The following is a 19,814-nucleotide window of genomic DNA, read 5'->3' on the forward strand; positions in this document are numbered from 1 at the left end:
AAAAAAAAAAAAAAAAATGCCCTTCGTAGTACCTGACTTCAAGACTTCACAGTCACTCATACCCACTAAACTAATGCAGCTCTGTGAATGAAAGTGGAAATCAGTTACACTGAGGGAGAGTCCTGCTCACTTCTCTTCAGCCTGGGCTCCTCCAGCTCCAGGAATACAAGGCAGGACTATAGGCTGTATTTTGGGAAATGATGAGATTATGCATGGTAAGATGCCATTTTATCTGGCCCAGACGCAATTTAAGTTATGAACAGTAGTTCTGTATAGTATAGAAGCTTTGGCAGGCAGCTATGATTCTAATTAATAAAAAGAGAAAAATGTTTAATAAATGCAGTTGACTTATTAGACAGGATCTTCAAAATTGAGGATTCTGAGGGAAATACTTTTAAATGGCTCTCACTTTAAAAGGCTTTTGAATACAAAATTATTAATGATGAGTGTTTACAAGTCTGTACAAACACAAAAGGCAAGGTACTCTGTGTTTTCCATTAAAACCTTACTGCTGCATTGTAAACAGCAACGAATATTAAAGAGGAAGACGTCACACACAGGACTCACTGTAAGGGGTCATGCTCCTCCTCACCATCACCTGCTCTGTCCCAGTAGTAGTTCTGTTCACAGTATTCACCCCATAACGTTAAGATTTTAAGAATGAATCTATTTCCAATTTGCAATGGCAAGAGCATAACATTGAGACTGGAGTTTAAGTTCTGGCCCCTCCCCTATGTAATGTTTTGAGGTCTTAAAAGATGAAATGAGAGAGAGAAACTCAGATTCTCGATTCAGCTTTCAATTTTTATATGACTAATAAGCATTTTATTTATTGAGAATAGGAGCGTGACATACTGGAAAAAAGGAAGTATTTGTAAGTTGAGAATAATGCATGAACAAGAAGTGTGCTGCCAATATTCTTTCCTGAGATTCTATTTCTTCATTTTTAACGTTAAGATAACCAAATAACTGATCTGACCGGGCAATCTTAAACTACAGTACTTTTAGTAACACAAATAAATCACGGAGGAGCAGACACAAGGCAATCATTTTTAATGATGTGAAGGAAACCAAACATTCCACTACGTTCAGAATTTCCTCCTCTCTACTGGAAAGGAGGTGTCCGGGGAAAATCCGAGTTCAGAGAGACCTAGGAGTAAGGAGGTCAGTAGATGGCGCTCCTCGCCAGCTTGGATAATGCAGAGGCAATCCAAAGGCTTCTGGCAAGAGGGCAAACAGCGCCTGCTTGCATGCCCTGCGCACTGGAGGAATGAATGTCGTTCCCCCTGCATCCCACCTCTTCCGGGGTTCCCAGCCCCTACCTCTCGCACTCTGGGTAAAGGAGTGACTTGGGTCACTGCATTTGCAATGAAACTTTGCTAAATGCATTTGGAATCCACCTCTTCAGAGCAGAAAACAGAACATTCGGGCGCTTAAGTCCTGCCCCACACATTCCCTAAGTGCTACAGCACAGAAGGCCAAAATACACTGAAATCCTAGTTTCTTTCTTCTGAATCTGCAATGGCAAGAACAAAAGCTCCGGGTGTCAGTGACCCGCCTCAAGTTACTGAGTGGCTGCCCAGAGAGGGCTCAGTTAATCCTCCTTCTTTGATCTCTCCCTGCTCCAAAATAAACAGCTTTGTCAAAACCTCATTCAGAGAGAGCTGAGCCATGCTAAAGACAATTGTTTTATTTATGATCATTTCTTATCTTTAGGGAAACGACTCCAGAATATAAAAGTACAACACCTTGTCCTCCACAGGTTTATTTCAAACCAGTTTAACTGGATAGACTCTTTAATTTCATTCAACATGACCGGCAGGCTGACGGGTGATTTACGATCTTCTGAATATTAACTCAGGCGCAATGGGTCACTTCCTTCCTTCAAGCTCCCTCACTTCTTCCCCCTCGCTCATAGATACTCTTGGCTTAAAATAACCCAGTACTTTGTTTTTATTTAAAATTCACAAAAGGAGGCTTGGAGTGAAAAAAAGCCATCTCTGGTTAAAACAGTACAATACTCTTTACTATTTCCTATTAAGCTATACTGAGGGGGACAGAGCCACTCAGACTGCTGAGATCAACTGCTGACAAGATCATCTATGAAACAGAATAATTATAATTAGTAGTGCTTCTTTCCTTAATCTGAGGATATAGTTTGAGAATCACAATTTCAAGATTATATTTTTCTGTGTCCTTTTGTGAGGAATGACAACTCAATTATTCAGCAGATGGATTCTCCACTGGTAGACTTTTCATGTTAATGACCATCAGGAGCTTTTAATAATACCCAGGTTAATTACCTGCTTTGCGGACATGTAGCTCTCTGGTCACTTTTTTTCAGTAGTTGGGACACATGTGGCTCAATTACCACTCTCCCTTTTCCTTAGTCCTTGGAAGATTTGAGAAAGGCAACAGATAATTCAGCTATGCCTGGTACTCTACAGAAACTCGGAGATCATCACCAACTGCAGGACAAGCACAGCCAAACGGCAGGGGAATGCAACTCCGAGGCTTCCCGTTTTGGAATGATACCTTCTCTGTACGATGACATCTGTTTTGTTTGATGTGAAACTGCAGACACCCCCCCACACACACTATCCATGCCAGTGCTTGGAGGCTCTCTCGCTCACACACATCCAAATACAAGACAAAGATGCATTCCAGAGCGCAATTTAAGTGATCTTTAGGTTTCTAAGACATTTTTACCATCTTGCTCATTCAGCATGGAAAACTAAAGAGAAAAAAAAAAAAATACTAGTAATATTTTCAAAGTCTTTGAATAGCACCATACCTAACTGAATGAAAGTGATTTGAGGGTTTAATAAATCAGTATTGAACAAAGTTTTCAAAACCATTTCTTGTTTGTTTGGCTCCACAACATAAAGCCAAGAAAGTAAACATTCCTATGCTATAGAAACTCCCTAACCCGAACTAGCAGAGAGTGAGAAAGCATATGACTTTATTATTATATTTCTAGATGCAGGGAGGAAGTGACATATAACTGAGTTATACTGGCAGACTGATGATTTACATGTGTGCAACTATGTCAAATAAACATGCCAAGGAACAAGAGGCATGCTACTTAATCTAATACAGTCATTTTTATCCTCTCCAGGTACATAATATTGTTTTGGGTCTTGTTGACACAGAATCTAAACTTTTTCCTAAAGCCAGGGACAGCTCAAGACTGCCTGTGCAGAAAGGGCTTATGGCGTCAAGACGAGTTGTTGGGGTGGCATTTCCTCCGCAAGCCTGTCTTCAGGCCCTGGAGAGATGCTGAAGTAATGAGGGCACAGGAGCCAAAGCCCTTATTCCTGGCGCTGCTGCTGCAAGTTTCCTAATTTTGATATATCACCACCTGGAGGGGGCTGGGGATTTAGCTCAGTGGCACAGCACCTGCCTGGCAAGCGCAAGGTCGTGAGTTAGATTCCCGGTACGGGGGGGGGAACCACCTGGAGGCAGAAATCAGGACTAAATGAGTCTTAAATGAATGCAAAATATAGTCAAAGTCCACATTCTGCTGTATGGCCAGGTCTTACTGAAAAACAAGTTAACAAGAGGAACCCAACCTATCTAGTCAGTCACCCTGGTGTTCTCGTCTGATTGGCCATAATGTTCATGCCCTCCACTGTTTACTTTGCTTGATTTTACTTTGAAATGTGTAAGACTGTGGTGAAGGGCAGCCACTGCAGGGATCGGCCGGGCCTGAGACGCGAAGGAGCCAGGCAGCTGGGCCGGGATGTGGAGTAAGACGGCGAGGTTGGGTGTCCAGTCCTGTGTAAGAAAAACCACAGGTGACCTGTGCCTGGCGTGGTAAGGAGCAACACGAGGACGGAAACCACAGACCAACTTTATAAATGAGGAACCTTACATGTTAAGATGGCTTTGCTTATGTTCTACACAAAACGTAAAAAAAGTTTGTAGTTAAACGGTTATCTTCCCAACTAATGGAAGAGATCATAAACTCAAGGGCAAGATTATTTACAATTGTAGGACACTTGTGAAAACAGAATAATTTCAGACAAACATCATCCTTTAACATTTAAGTTAATATATGGTAACTTGAATTAAGCAATTATGGTAGAAGTCCCAGACAGTCTGCCTAAACAAAAAGACAGCATCTCACAGTCATGAGCACCCACTCAGTGCACAAGGAGGCTCTTACAATATTCATGGTCTCTGAAAACAGTTTATGTTACTAAGTAATAAAAATATCCCAAGATTCATTTGTTTACAAAGGCTCTTCATCACTGCCTTTCAAGTTCTGCTTAGACCTTATCCAAATAATTATAATCTCAGTTGACTGTCAAATTAATAATCTTTTTCTAGCTCAGTTTATAACAGTGATAGCACTACTTTCTCTGCATTTTATTGATTATTCCTTACGATGTAAAGTTATGATCATTTTTTTTCCAGGAAGAAAAAATAGATACAACATTGTAATAAACACCTGCCGTCATCTAAGTGCCAAGCAGGCTCTGTGTACTATCTCATGTTCTTTGCGTTATCCGCTACCCTCCTAATACCCTGAAATGTAGGTATGTTACTTGGAAATGAAGAAATTGAGGGTCAGAAAAATTAATTTCCACCCAGTCAATTACCAACAGTAAAGCAAAGAACTACACTTCACACTAGCCCCAAACATTATATTCTCTCCAATTAAGTCACCTATTTATTGCTGAGGATAAAATACATAAAAATCAGGAATAAATGGGCAACACTTTTCGTCATGATCCTTTTTTACACCTACTTAGCCTATCTAATGGAACACATCATCTTCTCATGACAACAAAATTTCTTGTACCTTGTGTTTATCCCTAAGGTTGTGACTTCCTATTTGTTTGATGTCAAGAGGGGGGTTTGTTTAACACTGAGATAAAAATCTGTACGCAGTGATTTCTCTTATTGGAGAAATCCAAAATATAAAGAACAAAATAGAAGGCAGACAACAGGAAATAGGGAGGTAGGTCTCTTGTAAAAGGGAGGAGGATCAAGAGATGGAGAGAAGGAAGAAGGGGAGGGAAGGCATGAAAAAGAACTAAGGTGTGTTATGTGCATGTAGCACCTCCCCATGAGGAATGTAATCACTATACACTGTAGACACAGGCTAATAAAAAATTAAAACTAAAAAATATGATAAAAGAGGAAAGAAAAAATTCGTATGCAGTATAAAGTGATTTCATTTAGTTGTGCAGTCCTGAAAAATGCAAACAGCGCAATTTACCTGGTTGTTGTTGGTTTTTAATAATGGTGGTGGAGGTTCATGACGTAGGGGTGAAGAAGCAGAACTGCTTTCACTATCACTGCCATCACTCAAGCTAACTCTGAAAAAAAATAAAGTCACACACATCACTACAAGCAGGAAGGAATTCAAACCCTAACCACTGTGTCCACAACCAAACATGTATTAGCACTTACTTTGTATCTGGAGCCATATCAAGTGGTTCCCCTGCTGTTTTTCTTTTAAAGCTCTCCTATCTCACAGGTGAGTGAATTAAGATGCAGAGAGACTGGGTCACTCTGTACGGGTCACGAAGGGAAAATGGTGGCTCCAGGAGTCAAACCCAAGCAAGGCGGCCCAAATCAACCGCTCAGCTACCACGCTACACTGATTTGTGATGCCTGACGTGCTAGAACCACCAATCACTTCTGTAACATCGTTCAAGGCTGTCTCTAGTCCTGAACATTGATACAACAATTAATTGGAAATAAACTCCAGCAACACAAAGAAATAGTGTGCTCGGGATCACTGCTTTAGAAAGTAAAATATCTCTTTCAACAACTAAAAACAATAACAATATCACCACCTCCTCTATTTTTCTTTTCAGGATAAAATGGCGTTTTCGCCCAGAGAGCAGAGTTCTTCGTTCTTTGCTGCTCAATGTGTGCCTCCTTTAGAAGCGTCCTTCAGGGTCTGCTCTTGCTCTCTGGTTATACAGTAACCTGATATATCTTTTCAGAGACAGAAAATGGTGCAGAAATCAGGATAGATTTTCTTTCACTCTGAATAGGCAATCCCATTCTGGCTCTATTATATATTCAGACAGACAAGATACAAGATAGAAAATGAAAAAGGATACACTAGGACATTCTTTTGGCAAAAACTGATGGAACTTGTTTTTCTTAACAAAATTACATTAATGAAGTGTTCAGTTGAAGCACTCCTTTAAAATCCTTGTTGACTGAAGTGGAAGGCTGAGTATTTAAACTGATTAAACAGCTGAGATTTCACAAGTGCAGTGGAGATCAAATGTTACACTGGCAATGCCGTGCAAACAGCACATTAAGTGGGGAAAAAGGAAAGTGTCCCCAACAATGTGTCTACATCAGTCAACTCATAAACACGTAGGATCTGACGCTTCCTGATTGCAGATGGGACAGAAAGTGGTGGCGGCAGCTGATCACAGAACATCCAGATCTGAACAATTTGGGAGATTGTCTAAATAAGTCGTGCATATTTTCAGCAGCAAAACTAGGAAGAACCCAATGGTCAAGATAATTTCAGCTTTCAGTCCATTTTTAGTGTGCCCTCCCCACCACTACTAGCTTCTTTCTTGTCGGCAGAATGACTTTTAGAGGGAAGTGTTTTAAGGCCAGTACCATAAGGGTCCTTTGAAAGGAATACACACAAGTGATTCTGGGGCACAAAGCAGAGAGAGAGTGCTGAATACAGCCACAGGTAGTCACTGAGAGCTCGGAGAGGGCACGGATCATAGAGGGGCTCTTCTCCTCACGTGACATTAAGGAGCTGTCAGTTAGGAAACACAGTGGCTGTCAGGTTTAGGGTAAGAATGCATTCTTTCTCAGAATTTCAGGGCCATCCACACAGTAATGGATAACAGGGAAAAGACTTAATGCAATATATTATAAATGTAATTGGATTTTAAGTTCAAGTAGATTCGTATTTTTTTTCTACCCAAAACACATTAAAGTGAGCATGCCTATTTGTTTTCCTCATGATAAAGAAATAAAATCCTCAAGACAATTTCAAGTTGACTATTAATTATAAGTGACATGAATTACCACCTTATAATGTGGAATTATGCCTCACAGCATTAAAGCTACTTAAGGAACCTAATTGTCAGCACACTTAAAAGGAATTTATTTTCTGGAAAACACACACAGGTGATCCTAATTTTAATTAGGTCACACATAATTCACCAGAGCCAATTATGTATTCTAACTATAAACAGCAAACACGTTTCTTCACATTCTGAGACTACCTCAAGCAGAAGATCTACATAAATTCTTCAAGTGAAAATAGACTATTTTAGCCATCAGTGGTACTACTTTCAACAACAAGGACTTCTACAGTGACTTTTTCCTCTAATGTTTTAGAAGACACAATCTCTTCTTTCTGAGAAGACGGAAAAATAGTTCCCTGTAAAAAGTGAGTGTAAGCATGCCAACATGCCCTGGCTTTACATGGATATGAACATTTATTGCCATTAGTACTGGTATTTCACAGGTTTACTGTAACTGAGAAGTCTGACTCCTTCCCAGGGAACCTCTCTCCTCCCGTGCACTCACCTGCGACTTCGGCTGCCTCCTCTATGTACAGGTCTTTCCATTTCAGAGTCATTGTCATTATCCTCTGCCTCATCCGATTCCTCCTCATTGTCATCAGAATGCAGATCTTTCATTATAGACCTTAAGGGACCTGATCAATGACAATGAACCACAGGCAATCAAACATACTATTTCCAACACACCCATATTAGACACGGGAATGCATACTGCACTCAACACTGGTTAAAAATAACCATTACTCCTGATTTGCAACAAAAATTGGTACAAAAATGTGTCCATTTTTAAAATACATCCTACATCTAAACACTGTTTTCGTAATAGGTCCCCAAACATTCATTAAAGAATCTCTATTTTATAGAATTTTTTTCTATGTATTTTTTTTTCGCTAAGAAAAATTATACCTGAAAAGAAACAGAAAGACCAACTAGTAAATTGGATGCTTTGTTAAGTTAATCCATGTACTGAGAAGCTGAGATTAATAAATCACTGTGGTTGTAACTTGTTCTTGGCAGTGCAGCCTTTGTGTGGTAGTTTTTGATCTGTTAAGGTTTAGCTGTTCCTTTTATTTCAAGGTCAATTTCAGGTCAAGCAAGCATTTCAGTCAAGTTCAGATTATAAAGTATTTCAATTCCATGGTATAACATCCTATTTCTGATCTTCATATTGATCTTGGACAGAAGGCCTTGTCAGAACAATTTTATGTGGCCCATCTTTATTTTATTTTTTAAGAAATTTGTGGCAAAATCAAGCGCACAGAAAATTCGAAAGAGTAAACAGCATTAGTTGGAAAAAAATTCACCCATAACTAAGTTCAATTTAGGATAACACAGAACTGAACACACACACACCCATTCATGTAGCTTTTTATTTTACTACTCCAATGTGATGAAAACAATCTTGAGGGAAGAGATTGCAAAGAATATGAATTGAGAGGCACTTTCATTCTGGATTAGGCATTTCCTAAAGTCTAATCTTAGGCAGGAATGTCTGAGCTCTCACCAAGTCAGTGCTGAAACACATATCAACTCCCTGCAATCTCTATTCAGCAAAATACAAATTTCTCTGGCTTTGTAGTAGGCTATTACATCTTTGGTAGTCAGTGGAACAAGATATGTGAATAGCCAAAACTGTCACTGTCCTTTATTTCTTCCTGGAAGCTTAGCCTTAGTCCAAACACACACAATTTAATCCTTTTCACAACATACAAAGCCATTAGGAATTCAGCTGTGGGCAATGAAGGCAAGGCTCAATATGATCCGAAACAACAAACTATTGATACTGAAAAATGATATGAAGTCATTTTTACGTAAAAATTAGGAAGAGCCCACAGCTGAAGTTTTTAGACATACGTGGAAAACATCACTAGTTCCATGTGCCAGTTTAATTTTCTTTACTCTGAGTTTAGGTTAACACTTGATCATGAATAGAAGAAAATATACTTTAAAAAAAATACATATTTTAGGAAAACATATTTTAGCAAATTAATGTTTGCTAAAAAAAAGGCTCTACTAATGTGCAGAAAAGTAAAATGAAAGCTATTCAAAGAGGAAGAGTGAAAACCTATTTCTCTTCATCAAAGCCTCTAAAGTCCAGCTTTAGCTATTATATTTCCTCTGGGAACTCCCTGGAACGGGCTGTGTCTATAATCCTTTTGTAAAACGGGAATCTGATGGAAGGCACTGGAAAAGGGGGCATTTCTGGAGCCTGGCTTTATATATCACAACAATACTCAAGTGCATTCCTTGGGTAAATAAATACAACTTCATAAAAGCCAAGTTACCATTCAAACAATAACACAGGAGAAGATAGGTCAAACATCAATTCATTAAGATGTTTTATGAGAAAAATGTCTCCTAGTTTGGCTGGGAGTTTTGATACCTTGTTGCCTGGTCTGGGACGGTGTGAAGCTGGAGCTGGAGCTGGAGCTGGAGCTGGCAGGACTGGGTTGCTCGGACTTTAGAGAAGAAGAGAAAGGCACCGTCAGTATGTTTACGGGACACTACACATCCAAGTTGAAAACAACAGCGCTGCTCAAGGCAGACGCGGCAAAAGCACGCTGACACTGCGCAAGAAAAACGACTACCTGTTTCACTGTGTCAAAATACTAACAGGACAGTCCTGCTGGCCTTTCCGTTTGGATCACCTCATTACTCTTAGATACGAAACAAGTATAAAACCTCGCAGATGAAGAGATAAATGCCAAGGTGTTATCTGAGGTTAGGGCCTGGCTTTGATTTCACTCCTGTTTACGGCTATGTCCATCTCTTTCTAAAACTAACTGAATCATTCTTTCTGCAATGTTTGACTGACTCAACTGGTTAAAACACAGTGGTAATATGACCACAGTCATCAGTTCAATCACATTATGAGTCAGTTGATTTCACCCTGGTCCAAGGCCATGACCCAACCCTAACCCTGCACATGGCTCACAAATGGAAGCCAATATTCCTGAAAGCCAGCCAAGTTCCACAAATGAGCCAGGCAAACATGTTGCCACTCTTTAAACACACACACACACACCCCCAAAGAATTTAATTCCATATTGAATGAGAGGTAAGGAAAAAGTATCATTCACACACTTCAATCTCTTACTCAATGAATTCATCTCTTTCGTTAACATACACAAGAATCTCTATGGTCATCCTCTTTGACACCTCAGCTCCTTTTTCTTCAAACCCACTGAAAGCATACTAGGTCAGACATGCTGCAATATACTGCACGCAATACACTCTTCCTACATGTGCCGCCTCCCATGGGCCTCTTCTCCCAGACACACAGTACACAGACAGCATTTCAATAATCAGGTCTGTCTTGTACTTCTTGTTATCCATCCATATTCGGGGTAATGCACTGTACACAGCAGGTACTCCTTATCAGTGGCTAAAGGCAGCACATAAACCCTCTGTTCCACTGTGTGCTACTTTTTATAAGAAACTTTATAGTAAGGATAGGTTAGAGCAGATAGGCGTGTGCAACACCCTTGAACTTTACATATTTAAGGGCAAATTTATTTTTAAATAACAGTGTTGATACCTTTGAGTATAAGAGTGAACGACTTCTACCCACTCCTAATGTCTTAACTATACACTTGTGTTATCTGGAGACATCTGAGGTATTCCCATGGGTAGGACATGTATTCTTTCCTTTGCTCATAAGTGATCAAGGCAGAGCATGAACTAAAATCACAATTAGAAGCTGTTAACGAGGATGAGAATCTCAATTGTTTACACTGCAGTTTCTTGCCACTCTTTCATCTCCTCTCCCCGCAGTGGACTCCCACCCTCTTCTCCCTAAGCAGCACCAAGCTCCACCAAGGCGGACACAAGGAAGCACTTTCAGGCATTCCTGACACACACTTCCCATCCCCTCGCTGGATGGCAAAACAGGTGTCAGCAATCTACCACTTACTCTGCAGGAAAAGAGCCAGCCTGGCTCTAATGAGCAGCAGGCAGCAACAAACCATTCACCGCCACCAGATTTACTTGAGAATCGAAGGACAATGTCCTGCTATACACTGCCGTCTGAGACCCACAAAGAAGAGCCCGTTTACAAGTAGAAATGTCTGTGTGAGGTACTCTTCATTTCTGTTGAGTGGCTCTTCCACAGATGAGCCCCAGTGGCGAATTACACAACTGAAAGGGAATTCAGTTAGCATTTCTGTGCAATGTCCAGCTGTAAAACAGTTCTCCCAGGGCCCGAAGAGTACTTCTTTTCCTCTCCAAATTGCTCTTTTTACTCATGAAAAGTGCCTGCAAGTAGTAGTATTTTGATTTCTCTGGAAACCATTTGGGAGCCAAACACAAGGTCTCATTAGAGTGAGCAGAGAATGCTAATTCCCCGTTCTGCCTGACTAGCCCGCACTGCACTGACCTAAAGGAGCCACTCTTCCACAGCTATTTGCTGAGAGCGATACTGACAGGGACACCGAGGGAGGCCAGTGGTCACCTCTCCGAACCACCCCACTAAACTTGACCAATCTGTTGCAAGAGGCATGCTCATGATAGAACCAAGTCTAGAGGCATCTTTTTTTGGTCTTCTTACCCATAAACAAGGTAATTCCACAACTGCCAATCACCAGAAAATGCAAACACTAAAGAATATAATACAATGGCATAAAAGGCTTTCTATTCAACATTTATGGTCAATGCCCTGGCTCTGCCACAAAAGCATTTGAGAAGGTTCACAACAGACTATACGTTAATTCTGTAAAGTTATTAAACTAGAAAGGTAACAGCAAAAGAACTGAACAAAGGAGTGAAAGACTTGAATGACTGGTGGCAAAGCTCTGCCCTGGAAGTTCTGATAGTCAAGTCAAGCATCTGAGGAATTTTAGAGCTGAAGCAACATTTAAAATGATCCCACGCAGTCTGGGTCACTGGAGGATTTGTTAAAACACAAACTTGTTATCCTTTCCCAGAGTCCCTGATTCAGATGGCCAGGGTATGGCATGGGACAAGAACCTGAATTCCTTACAAGATGCCAGGGAATGCGGAGGCTGGAGGTCCAGAGACTGACATCCCCAATCTGCCTATCTATCTATCCATCCACCCTCCCACCCATCTATCAACTATTTAGGAAATTGGGTCTGCTTAAGTTACTAAGCTGACCAGGCTAGGCTTGAACTTGTAATTCTCCTGCCCATTCATTTAGTCAGCCACACTCTGGAAAATCACCGACTGATTCACAGATTGATGACCATGGATATCTACCATATTCAGCCAGGAGAAGTGTGTAGAAGAGCAGGTTCTGATTTAACAGGTTTGAAGGAGAGGTGCAAGTATGTTTATAAAAAGCTCAAAAGAAATGATATCAAGAAAATTCTAAGTTTAATCCACTATCCTAAGCCCATTTTTATACCAAAAACACGTTTTTGGAAGTTTTAAATTTATGAACACATTAAGTGTACATGTCACACACAAAAAATTAGAAACATACTGATCTATCCAGAGGCAGCCTCCTTGCACTCTTCAAAGTGTTTTGCAAGGAAGAGGCCTGACACAGACCATTCCACAAAAATACTTTTGAAGCATGTGCAACCATGTCCAGGGGACAGAACTTTAAACTCCCTCACAGTGACTAGCACAGAATTCCACTGAATGTTATCTGCTCAAAAAGCCCATCTGCCACCAGAAGTGATTGACACTGTCTTGTATTTCCATCAAGTTTTAACAACAGAGCTTCAGGTACAATTTGAAGAATTGATTGAAGATTTGCCCTCCAAAACACAAATCAAGAATGATTATCTAAATTGTAGGTTATTTTCTTTGCCAAAAAATTTCCATAAATGAGACTGACAATATTCTAATAATATTGTTTAATAAATGGGACTATTACATTTTATAGGCTGTAAGGACTGATGAGACATAGTATATTCATTTCCTGACTTTATCTCCTATTAAATGCTTAAAATATGTGTGTGTATACACATGTGCATGTGTGAATGCTAAACCAACAACTAAGAATTAAAGAGATCAGATGAAGGTCAGACTTTCTTTCCTCGCGCTAACTACTTTGATGTGTATTTTGAAATACAAAATTATCCCCACTACAGAAGTTTTTGCTTCTTGCTGACGCCCAAGGTAATCAAACACTAGTCATGAAACTTCTTTAAATGGTATGCTCCGTGGTGATAAAGATATAGGCTTAAGAATCTCAATTCTATTGCTTGCTAGTTACGAATCTGGGAAGATCAGTTATGCAGTAGTTTCCTCATCGAGAGAGGGCACTAAATCTCATACAGAAGCAATGAGGCAACTGCTGTTATGATGGTAGCTAATCATTATTTACAATAGTTCACAAATTTCCTCTACTGCCTAAAGAAAAATACATCTTTACTATCAAAACAATAAGCCTACCAAGATTTGCAATACAATCTGCAACATTAAATGGCCAAACAAAATGACTGTAATGAATTTTCTATAGGATTACTCCTGTCCAGAACAAGTTTTAAAAAAAAAAAAAGCCTTATGTTTACAATTCCTAGAATTTAAGTGTTTAAAAAGAGAATAGCTGTCAAGGAAGATCACACAAGAGGGCCTGCAAAATCTTGCACTCTTCCTTAATATTAAGAGGATGTCCTCCTTAGGTAACACCAGTCAGAGCTCTCTCTCTTCTCATGGGTAACTCTATTTAGAATTTGAATGACTTGATCTTTAATGCACTAACGAAGGAGGAGGGAGTAATGACATATACCTTTCTTCAGTGATAACAGAAAGAATTCAGTATAAAAATAAATTACTATAGACACATTGTTAGTTTTTTCACAAAAAATTTACCCGTAGCCTACAATCAAGACGATTCCTTCTTGGTGCCAATATCTACAAAGACTGCTAAGGACATGTACTAATCAAACAAGAAAGCACAAGTATATATTACTTCCCTGTTCAATTTCTTCATGACTCACCAAAGTACTAAGTTATCAGTTTAGTCTACACTTTATCTAGGGTGGTTTCTTCTTGGGGTTTTTTTTGGCTTTAAGGACTACCTGTAATTTTTACTTTAACTAAAAGTGAAACTAATCCTTTTCATTTATAAACATAACTTTAGTTTATTTAATTTTAAAGAACAACAACACAACACCCATGCTTAGGCAATCATGGAAAATATTCTCCATCATGTGAGTGCAATCTAGCTCGTTAATTCCCAGTAACATGTAATATTTTGAGGAAGATTTGCCAATAAAAGGTAAGGTCAAAGTCAAGCAAAGAAGTACACAGTGAAACGTAGTAACAATTGAGTTAACCTAATAAGATTAACGCAAGAGGGAATTGTTAAAAGGTTAGAAATAGGAAAACTTTTATTTTCATTGGGTTTTACATTAATAACTTATTCAAAAGATGTGCTCCCATCAACCAAGGAATGGATAAAAAAGATGTGGTCTTTTTATATAATGGAGCATTACTCAGCCATAAAGAAGGATAAACTGGAGACTTATAGGTAAACAGATGCAACTCAAGACCATACTCATAAATGAAATAAACTAGCCATAAATGTGTAAACATCATATTGTCTCTGTAGTGTGAGAAGCTGAAAGAGTAAATAAGATCCAAAATGTACAACAGATATTGGGAAATGGGAAGAAACTCCAAAAGCAAAGAAAAACTGGGTTTGAGGAATGGAGAAAAGGAAAAGAAAAAAATATATAAAAGATAGTTAATATAGTTATACTACTAATGTCTCTTTAGTTCATTGAAAAGATAGGTTTGTGCTAATATTGTTTGGATAATTAAATGCTAGTATCTTGTAGTCTGAGTAATTTAAAGATAACAGTACACAGAGTATTAACCACTGTTACCTTCCTATTATTTTGGAACTTTTTCTTTAGAATAAAAAAATATATTTTTTTAAAGATGTGCTAAAAGATAAGACCGTATGATACAGAAACATATATGAAAATAAGATTGGACCAGCATTTGTACCTCAAAATCTTAATGCATTGTGAATACTCCTTACTTCACTTGCTTTCGTAAGATGAAGGCAGGTGCTATAGACTAGGCTGTGCTGACTCCTCTAGAACTTATCTGCTGATGCTCTAACCCTGAATGTGACAGTCTGAGGAGATAAGGCCTTTGGAAAGTAACTGTGTTTAAGTGAGATCATGAGTGTGGGGCTTTCTGATGGGATTGGTGCCCCTAAGAAACGAAGAATTTGGTTCCTTTCTCTCTCCCTCTCTCTCTCCCCGCCTCCCTCCTCCCCACCTCTTTGAAGACATAATAGGAAAGTGTCCATCCACAAGCCAGGAAGAGAGTCCTTGCCAGGTTCCTTGATCTTACAGTCCAAGCTCTCAGACTGCAAGAGGCACGCTTCTGTCTGGGCATCTAATCCACGGTGTTTGTATGGCAGCCCAGTCTGAGACAGCAGGACACATTTTTTACTGCTATTTTACAGACGAGGCAACTGAAGCTCAGTGAATTAAGTGACCAGGAGGTGATAAGTGGGACTAGAATCAGGTTTTCTGGTTTCTCATCTACTGCTCTTTCCACTATATTAACTGTGAAAAAGTATAATTAATTCAAATCAGTGTTCTAAAAACACACCTTTTTACAAAACTAGTGTCAGGGAGCAGTTTCCTGTATCACTATGAAATATGAATTTAGTATCTCTCTGTCCACAAGGGTCACATTGTAATCCACACCCAAACCAGTGGTAAAACAAAACACCTCATCCCAGAGGCTGAGTGTCCCTGAATCAATTGCATCTAACACATGTCCACTCAGGACTGCTATGGATTATGGTAGGAACCTCACTAGGTCACTAAGTTTTGTAAAGGAAAGCAAGGAAGTTTCTCCTCTGAACTGCCCTATCAACACTGGCCCTAAGTAAGAAGACCTATCAGGCAACACAGTGCAATTGTTTGTTTTTTTTTTTTTTTCTATTTTATTTTATTTTATTTTTTATTTTTTTAATTTTTATTTTAAAGAGAATAGTAAATGAGAAACAAAGAAATAAAACAGTAGCAGCATACCAGCATCACAAACATAAACAAATCAAAGCAAGAACAATCGAAGTGATATAGGGTCTCAAGACAAAATAATACAAATCAACAGTGATTGTTACATTCCATATCGCTATCCTCAACTACACTGCTCAGATGACCAGATGTAAGCATGAAAGATTGCTCAAACCATTAAAGAGAGTAAGAAAATAATTCTTCGATAAAATAGAGATAATACAGAGTTTCACTAGACAAGATGGAAGGAGTTCACCACTGTAATTCCACTGCATGTTGTTACCTTCAGATCAGTTGCTCAGATTACCAGACACAAGCATGCACAATCGATCAGAACATAAAATATTGTAATCATTAACTGTTCATTTCAATACACCATCAGACATCAGCAATACAGTTATCGCAGCTATTCATATATATATTTATATTTTGCATTCCTTCTTTCTTTTTTCCTCTTTCTCTCATCCCAGTCGTTCCTTCCTTTCAGCAATTTCTTTCCCTTTCCTATCATCTATTGTACATTTTCAGTTTTACCTAGTCTTTCAGGTTCCTATACCAAGGAGGCAATTGTTTATTTTATTTGCCTTCAAAGGTGATCACTCTCTTTTCCTAACTCTACAATACCAAGTCCCATAACATCCAAGAACAACAAAACCACCAAAAAACAAAAAAACAAAAAAACAAATTTATGCTTTAAATACTCTGTTAAAAATGTTTTCTTTCAAAACAAAGTGAAATTGAGGAAAGGTCACTGGATGCTGCAACCATTACTGCTAGACAGTTACTAAAATCTGCAACCTCAGGGAAGACTCTTTATCTCTTTTTGGCAAACTCTCTCCATTTATATTATGACAACTTGAATGAGCCTGATGTTAAAACAGAATCATATTTAGACTCTTGGGCTCTTACATGTCCAGAAGCTATTGCTATGCCCATCATTTTCTAGTTATAGAATAAGAGCTTAAGAATTACCGTATCGATTAACTTCTAGCAAAATGGGGAAGTCCTATTTTGGTTATATTTTCAACTTACAGACATAAAATCATCCTAGATACCAAGATAATATACTCTATATTGAGGTGACTATTTTTACAACTGCATTTGCTTTCTTCATTATCATCATCTTCTTCACTATTATTATAAAATACTGTCATCCTTTGTACTTATCACTCCTTGTCTGAGAACACAAAATCTCATTAGGAAACAGAATAGCCTTAGGGAATAAATGTCTATAAATCTCTCCATAAGACCCTTTTCCACACTTAGGGATGGTTGTAATTTTCTTTTAGCTTCCTCTCTTTTGAGCAGAAGAGCTTCAAGTCTTTTATCTCTCATCATCAATTGTACTTTGAAGGTTGCTACTGACTATTGTAGCCTGAACATGTGCTTTTTAAAAAAAAATCCAGTTGTTGCCAGATGTGTTCTAAGAGATTACTGGCTGAGAATCCTTACTTGCTAAGAGCTTTAGGGATGCAAAATCATCTGGAAATAGACCACTTACAGTTACACCACCTATAAGCACGTGACCATTCCTTAAGCAAAGGTCACATGCATAGAGTAGAGTTTCACAACTGTCCATGAACTGTACCACCTGGCTATAAAGCCAGAGACTAATGTTTTAACTGGTTTTCCCCCTTCTCTCCTCTCATTTGTGAGTTTCAAGAGTGGTGGGTAAGGAGGAAAACTGTTACAAGTGAGAGGAAACCAAACTAACTCTTACTGGAGCAAAGCAGCGGACAGCAAACACGCCTGCTCGTCCGTCACAGTAAGACCCTGGAACAGCTGAAAGAATTACCATGGTAGGAGTTCACCACTGTAATTCCACTGCATGTTGTTACCTTCAGATCAGTTGCCCTGTGAAATGACCACCCTGTGAAATGACCCACTCGTGCAGAGCACTAGAAACACAACTGTTGTGTTTTCCACATTGACAGGGGTAGCACTGAAGCAAATAAAGTCCTAAAAGGCATGCGTGGTTACAGGTTTCAGTTTTGGATTATAAAATTAAAAATATTAAAGTAAATTAGATTGAGTGAATTCAGGAAATAATAAAGGTGGTAATTAACTGAAATTAAAAGATATATCTAAAGAGATACTTCACTGCATTTCCTTAACTTTAAACCTTTAAAAAAATGGATTACTTTAAAATATTCATAGAGCATTTGACTGACACTAGTGGACTCTTTACAGACTTACACAAATGTCAAGAAGATCTATTAATTTTAATGTTCAGACTATCTTACAGAATTTTCCCCATTAATCGTGAAGCTTAGATTTACTACGTGGCAGCAGCATTAAAAGGTCATTTTATTGGCCAAGACCTTATTTCTATGGTATTTGACTTCCAAAACAACCAAGATCCATTGGGGAAAAACACTGATTTAGAACCATCTAATCATCATCAGTAACACAAAAATGCAACATTTTCACTACAATTTTATACAACAAAGATTGCTGACAGTTGCAAAGTTTATTTCTTTATAAATCATGTAATTTAGCAACCATTGTGAATTTCTGTCATTTTGTCTTGAGGTCATGTATCATTCTTGTTGTTTTTGTGCTGTTTTGATTTTGTCTTCACTGTTGTTTTGTCAGTTTAATTTTTAAAATAAAAAAATAAATAAATCATGTATTTTCCTAATTAGAGTATCAGTGCATTTTCCAGAAACATAGGGGGGCCCTTTTCTCTTATCTAGATCAGGGAACTCCAAAGCTCCCTGGGGGAGTGTGTACACAGATGTGTGCCTTCAGATGTGTATAAGATAATCCACAGGGTAAAAAAAAAAAAAAAAATAGAATCTCTACCATGTTTCTCCTGCCTTTCTCTTTTAAATGTCTGATTTTTTTATGTACCTGCTTGAACATTAATACATTAGTAAAATGACTCTTACTATACATTTGGGAACCATATATATATTAGAGATACATGTTTACTGAGAGATGAGATTTATTACGAACCCTATTGATAATTACCGGTTTTAATTCTGTAACTTACCTGCTTAAACCTCAACTGTATCACATAGACTTCAAATTCTAGAGGAACATGTGCATGGTATTTTATTCAAGACTAATCAGAATTATGCATTTTATAATTTTTATGCTCAAAATCAACCAAGCTAAAATGTTTTTTAAGTTAAATAGAAAAACTGTTATGAGTTCCTATTAAGTAACACAAATTTACTTAAAACATTTTAAAGTATGTTTAATTTCCTTAAAACAAAAACTTAACAGAAGAATTTCACAGTCCCCCTAGCAATTTAAATTTATCTTCATTGTAGCTCTGACTGTACTTGTATAGCATTTACTGAAAATTATATAATATTAAGCAAAACTATTCACAAACAGCCTGACATGTAACTATGGTATAAACAGTTGCTTCTGCTTAAAACAGAAGTCCTACCAAAAAGTTTACAAAAAGGAAGCTATTTTTTAAATGAAGTTATTTTTAAGAAGTTCCCTCTCTCAGTGAAAATGTATTAAAACAGCAAAAACATGGCACATTTCAGACTCTTCTCAAGTGGAAACATTAAGAAGTCGATTCTTTTGTGTTGTTCTCATGGTAGCCCTTTAAAAAATGTGGCACTCAGAATCACATATTCCCTGTTAGCAATATTAGATTTCTGTCACGAAGGAGGAATGCTACTGCTTATCTGACTCGAAAGGAGCCTGCATTTCCATGCACTCATCTTATATAAACCGAACAGTTGCTTTTCTTCATAAATCAATCTATTGTTGTACTTCATAATGAGAAGGCAGATTTACTGCCTTTTACCGCCTTTTCTCACCATCAGAAGGATGCCGATTTGGGTAATAGAACATTTCTCTTCTTCGA

At 38.3% G+C, this 19,814-nt stretch overlaps 1 protein-coding gene across 1 annotated transcript in view; it reads right to left on the minus strand.

Annotated features, from left to right (window-relative positions):
• Mllt3 (myeloid/lymphoid or mixed-lineage leukemia; translocated to, 3) overlaps positions 1-19,814 on the minus strand; it is a gene marked incomplete at its 5' end in the record, with an annotated part of 279,146 nt that overhangs the window by 13,888 nt on the left and 245,444 nt on the right. The window contains 3 exon segments of the mRNA XM_005388737.2: positions 5,228-5,327; positions 7,534-7,663; positions 9,412-9,487. Of these exon segments, the coding sequence (XP_005388794.1) occupies positions 5,228-5,327; positions 7,534-7,663; positions 9,412-9,487 (306 nt within the window).

This window comes from Chinchilla lanigera, unplaced genomic scaffold, assembly GCF_000276665.1.
Source record: "Chinchilla lanigera isolate Chin_1 unplaced genomic scaffold, ChiLan1.0 scaffold00033, whole genome shotgun sequence".
Classification (NCBI taxonomy): Eukaryota; Metazoa; Chordata; class Mammalia; order Rodentia; family Chinchillidae; genus Chinchilla; species Chinchilla lanigera.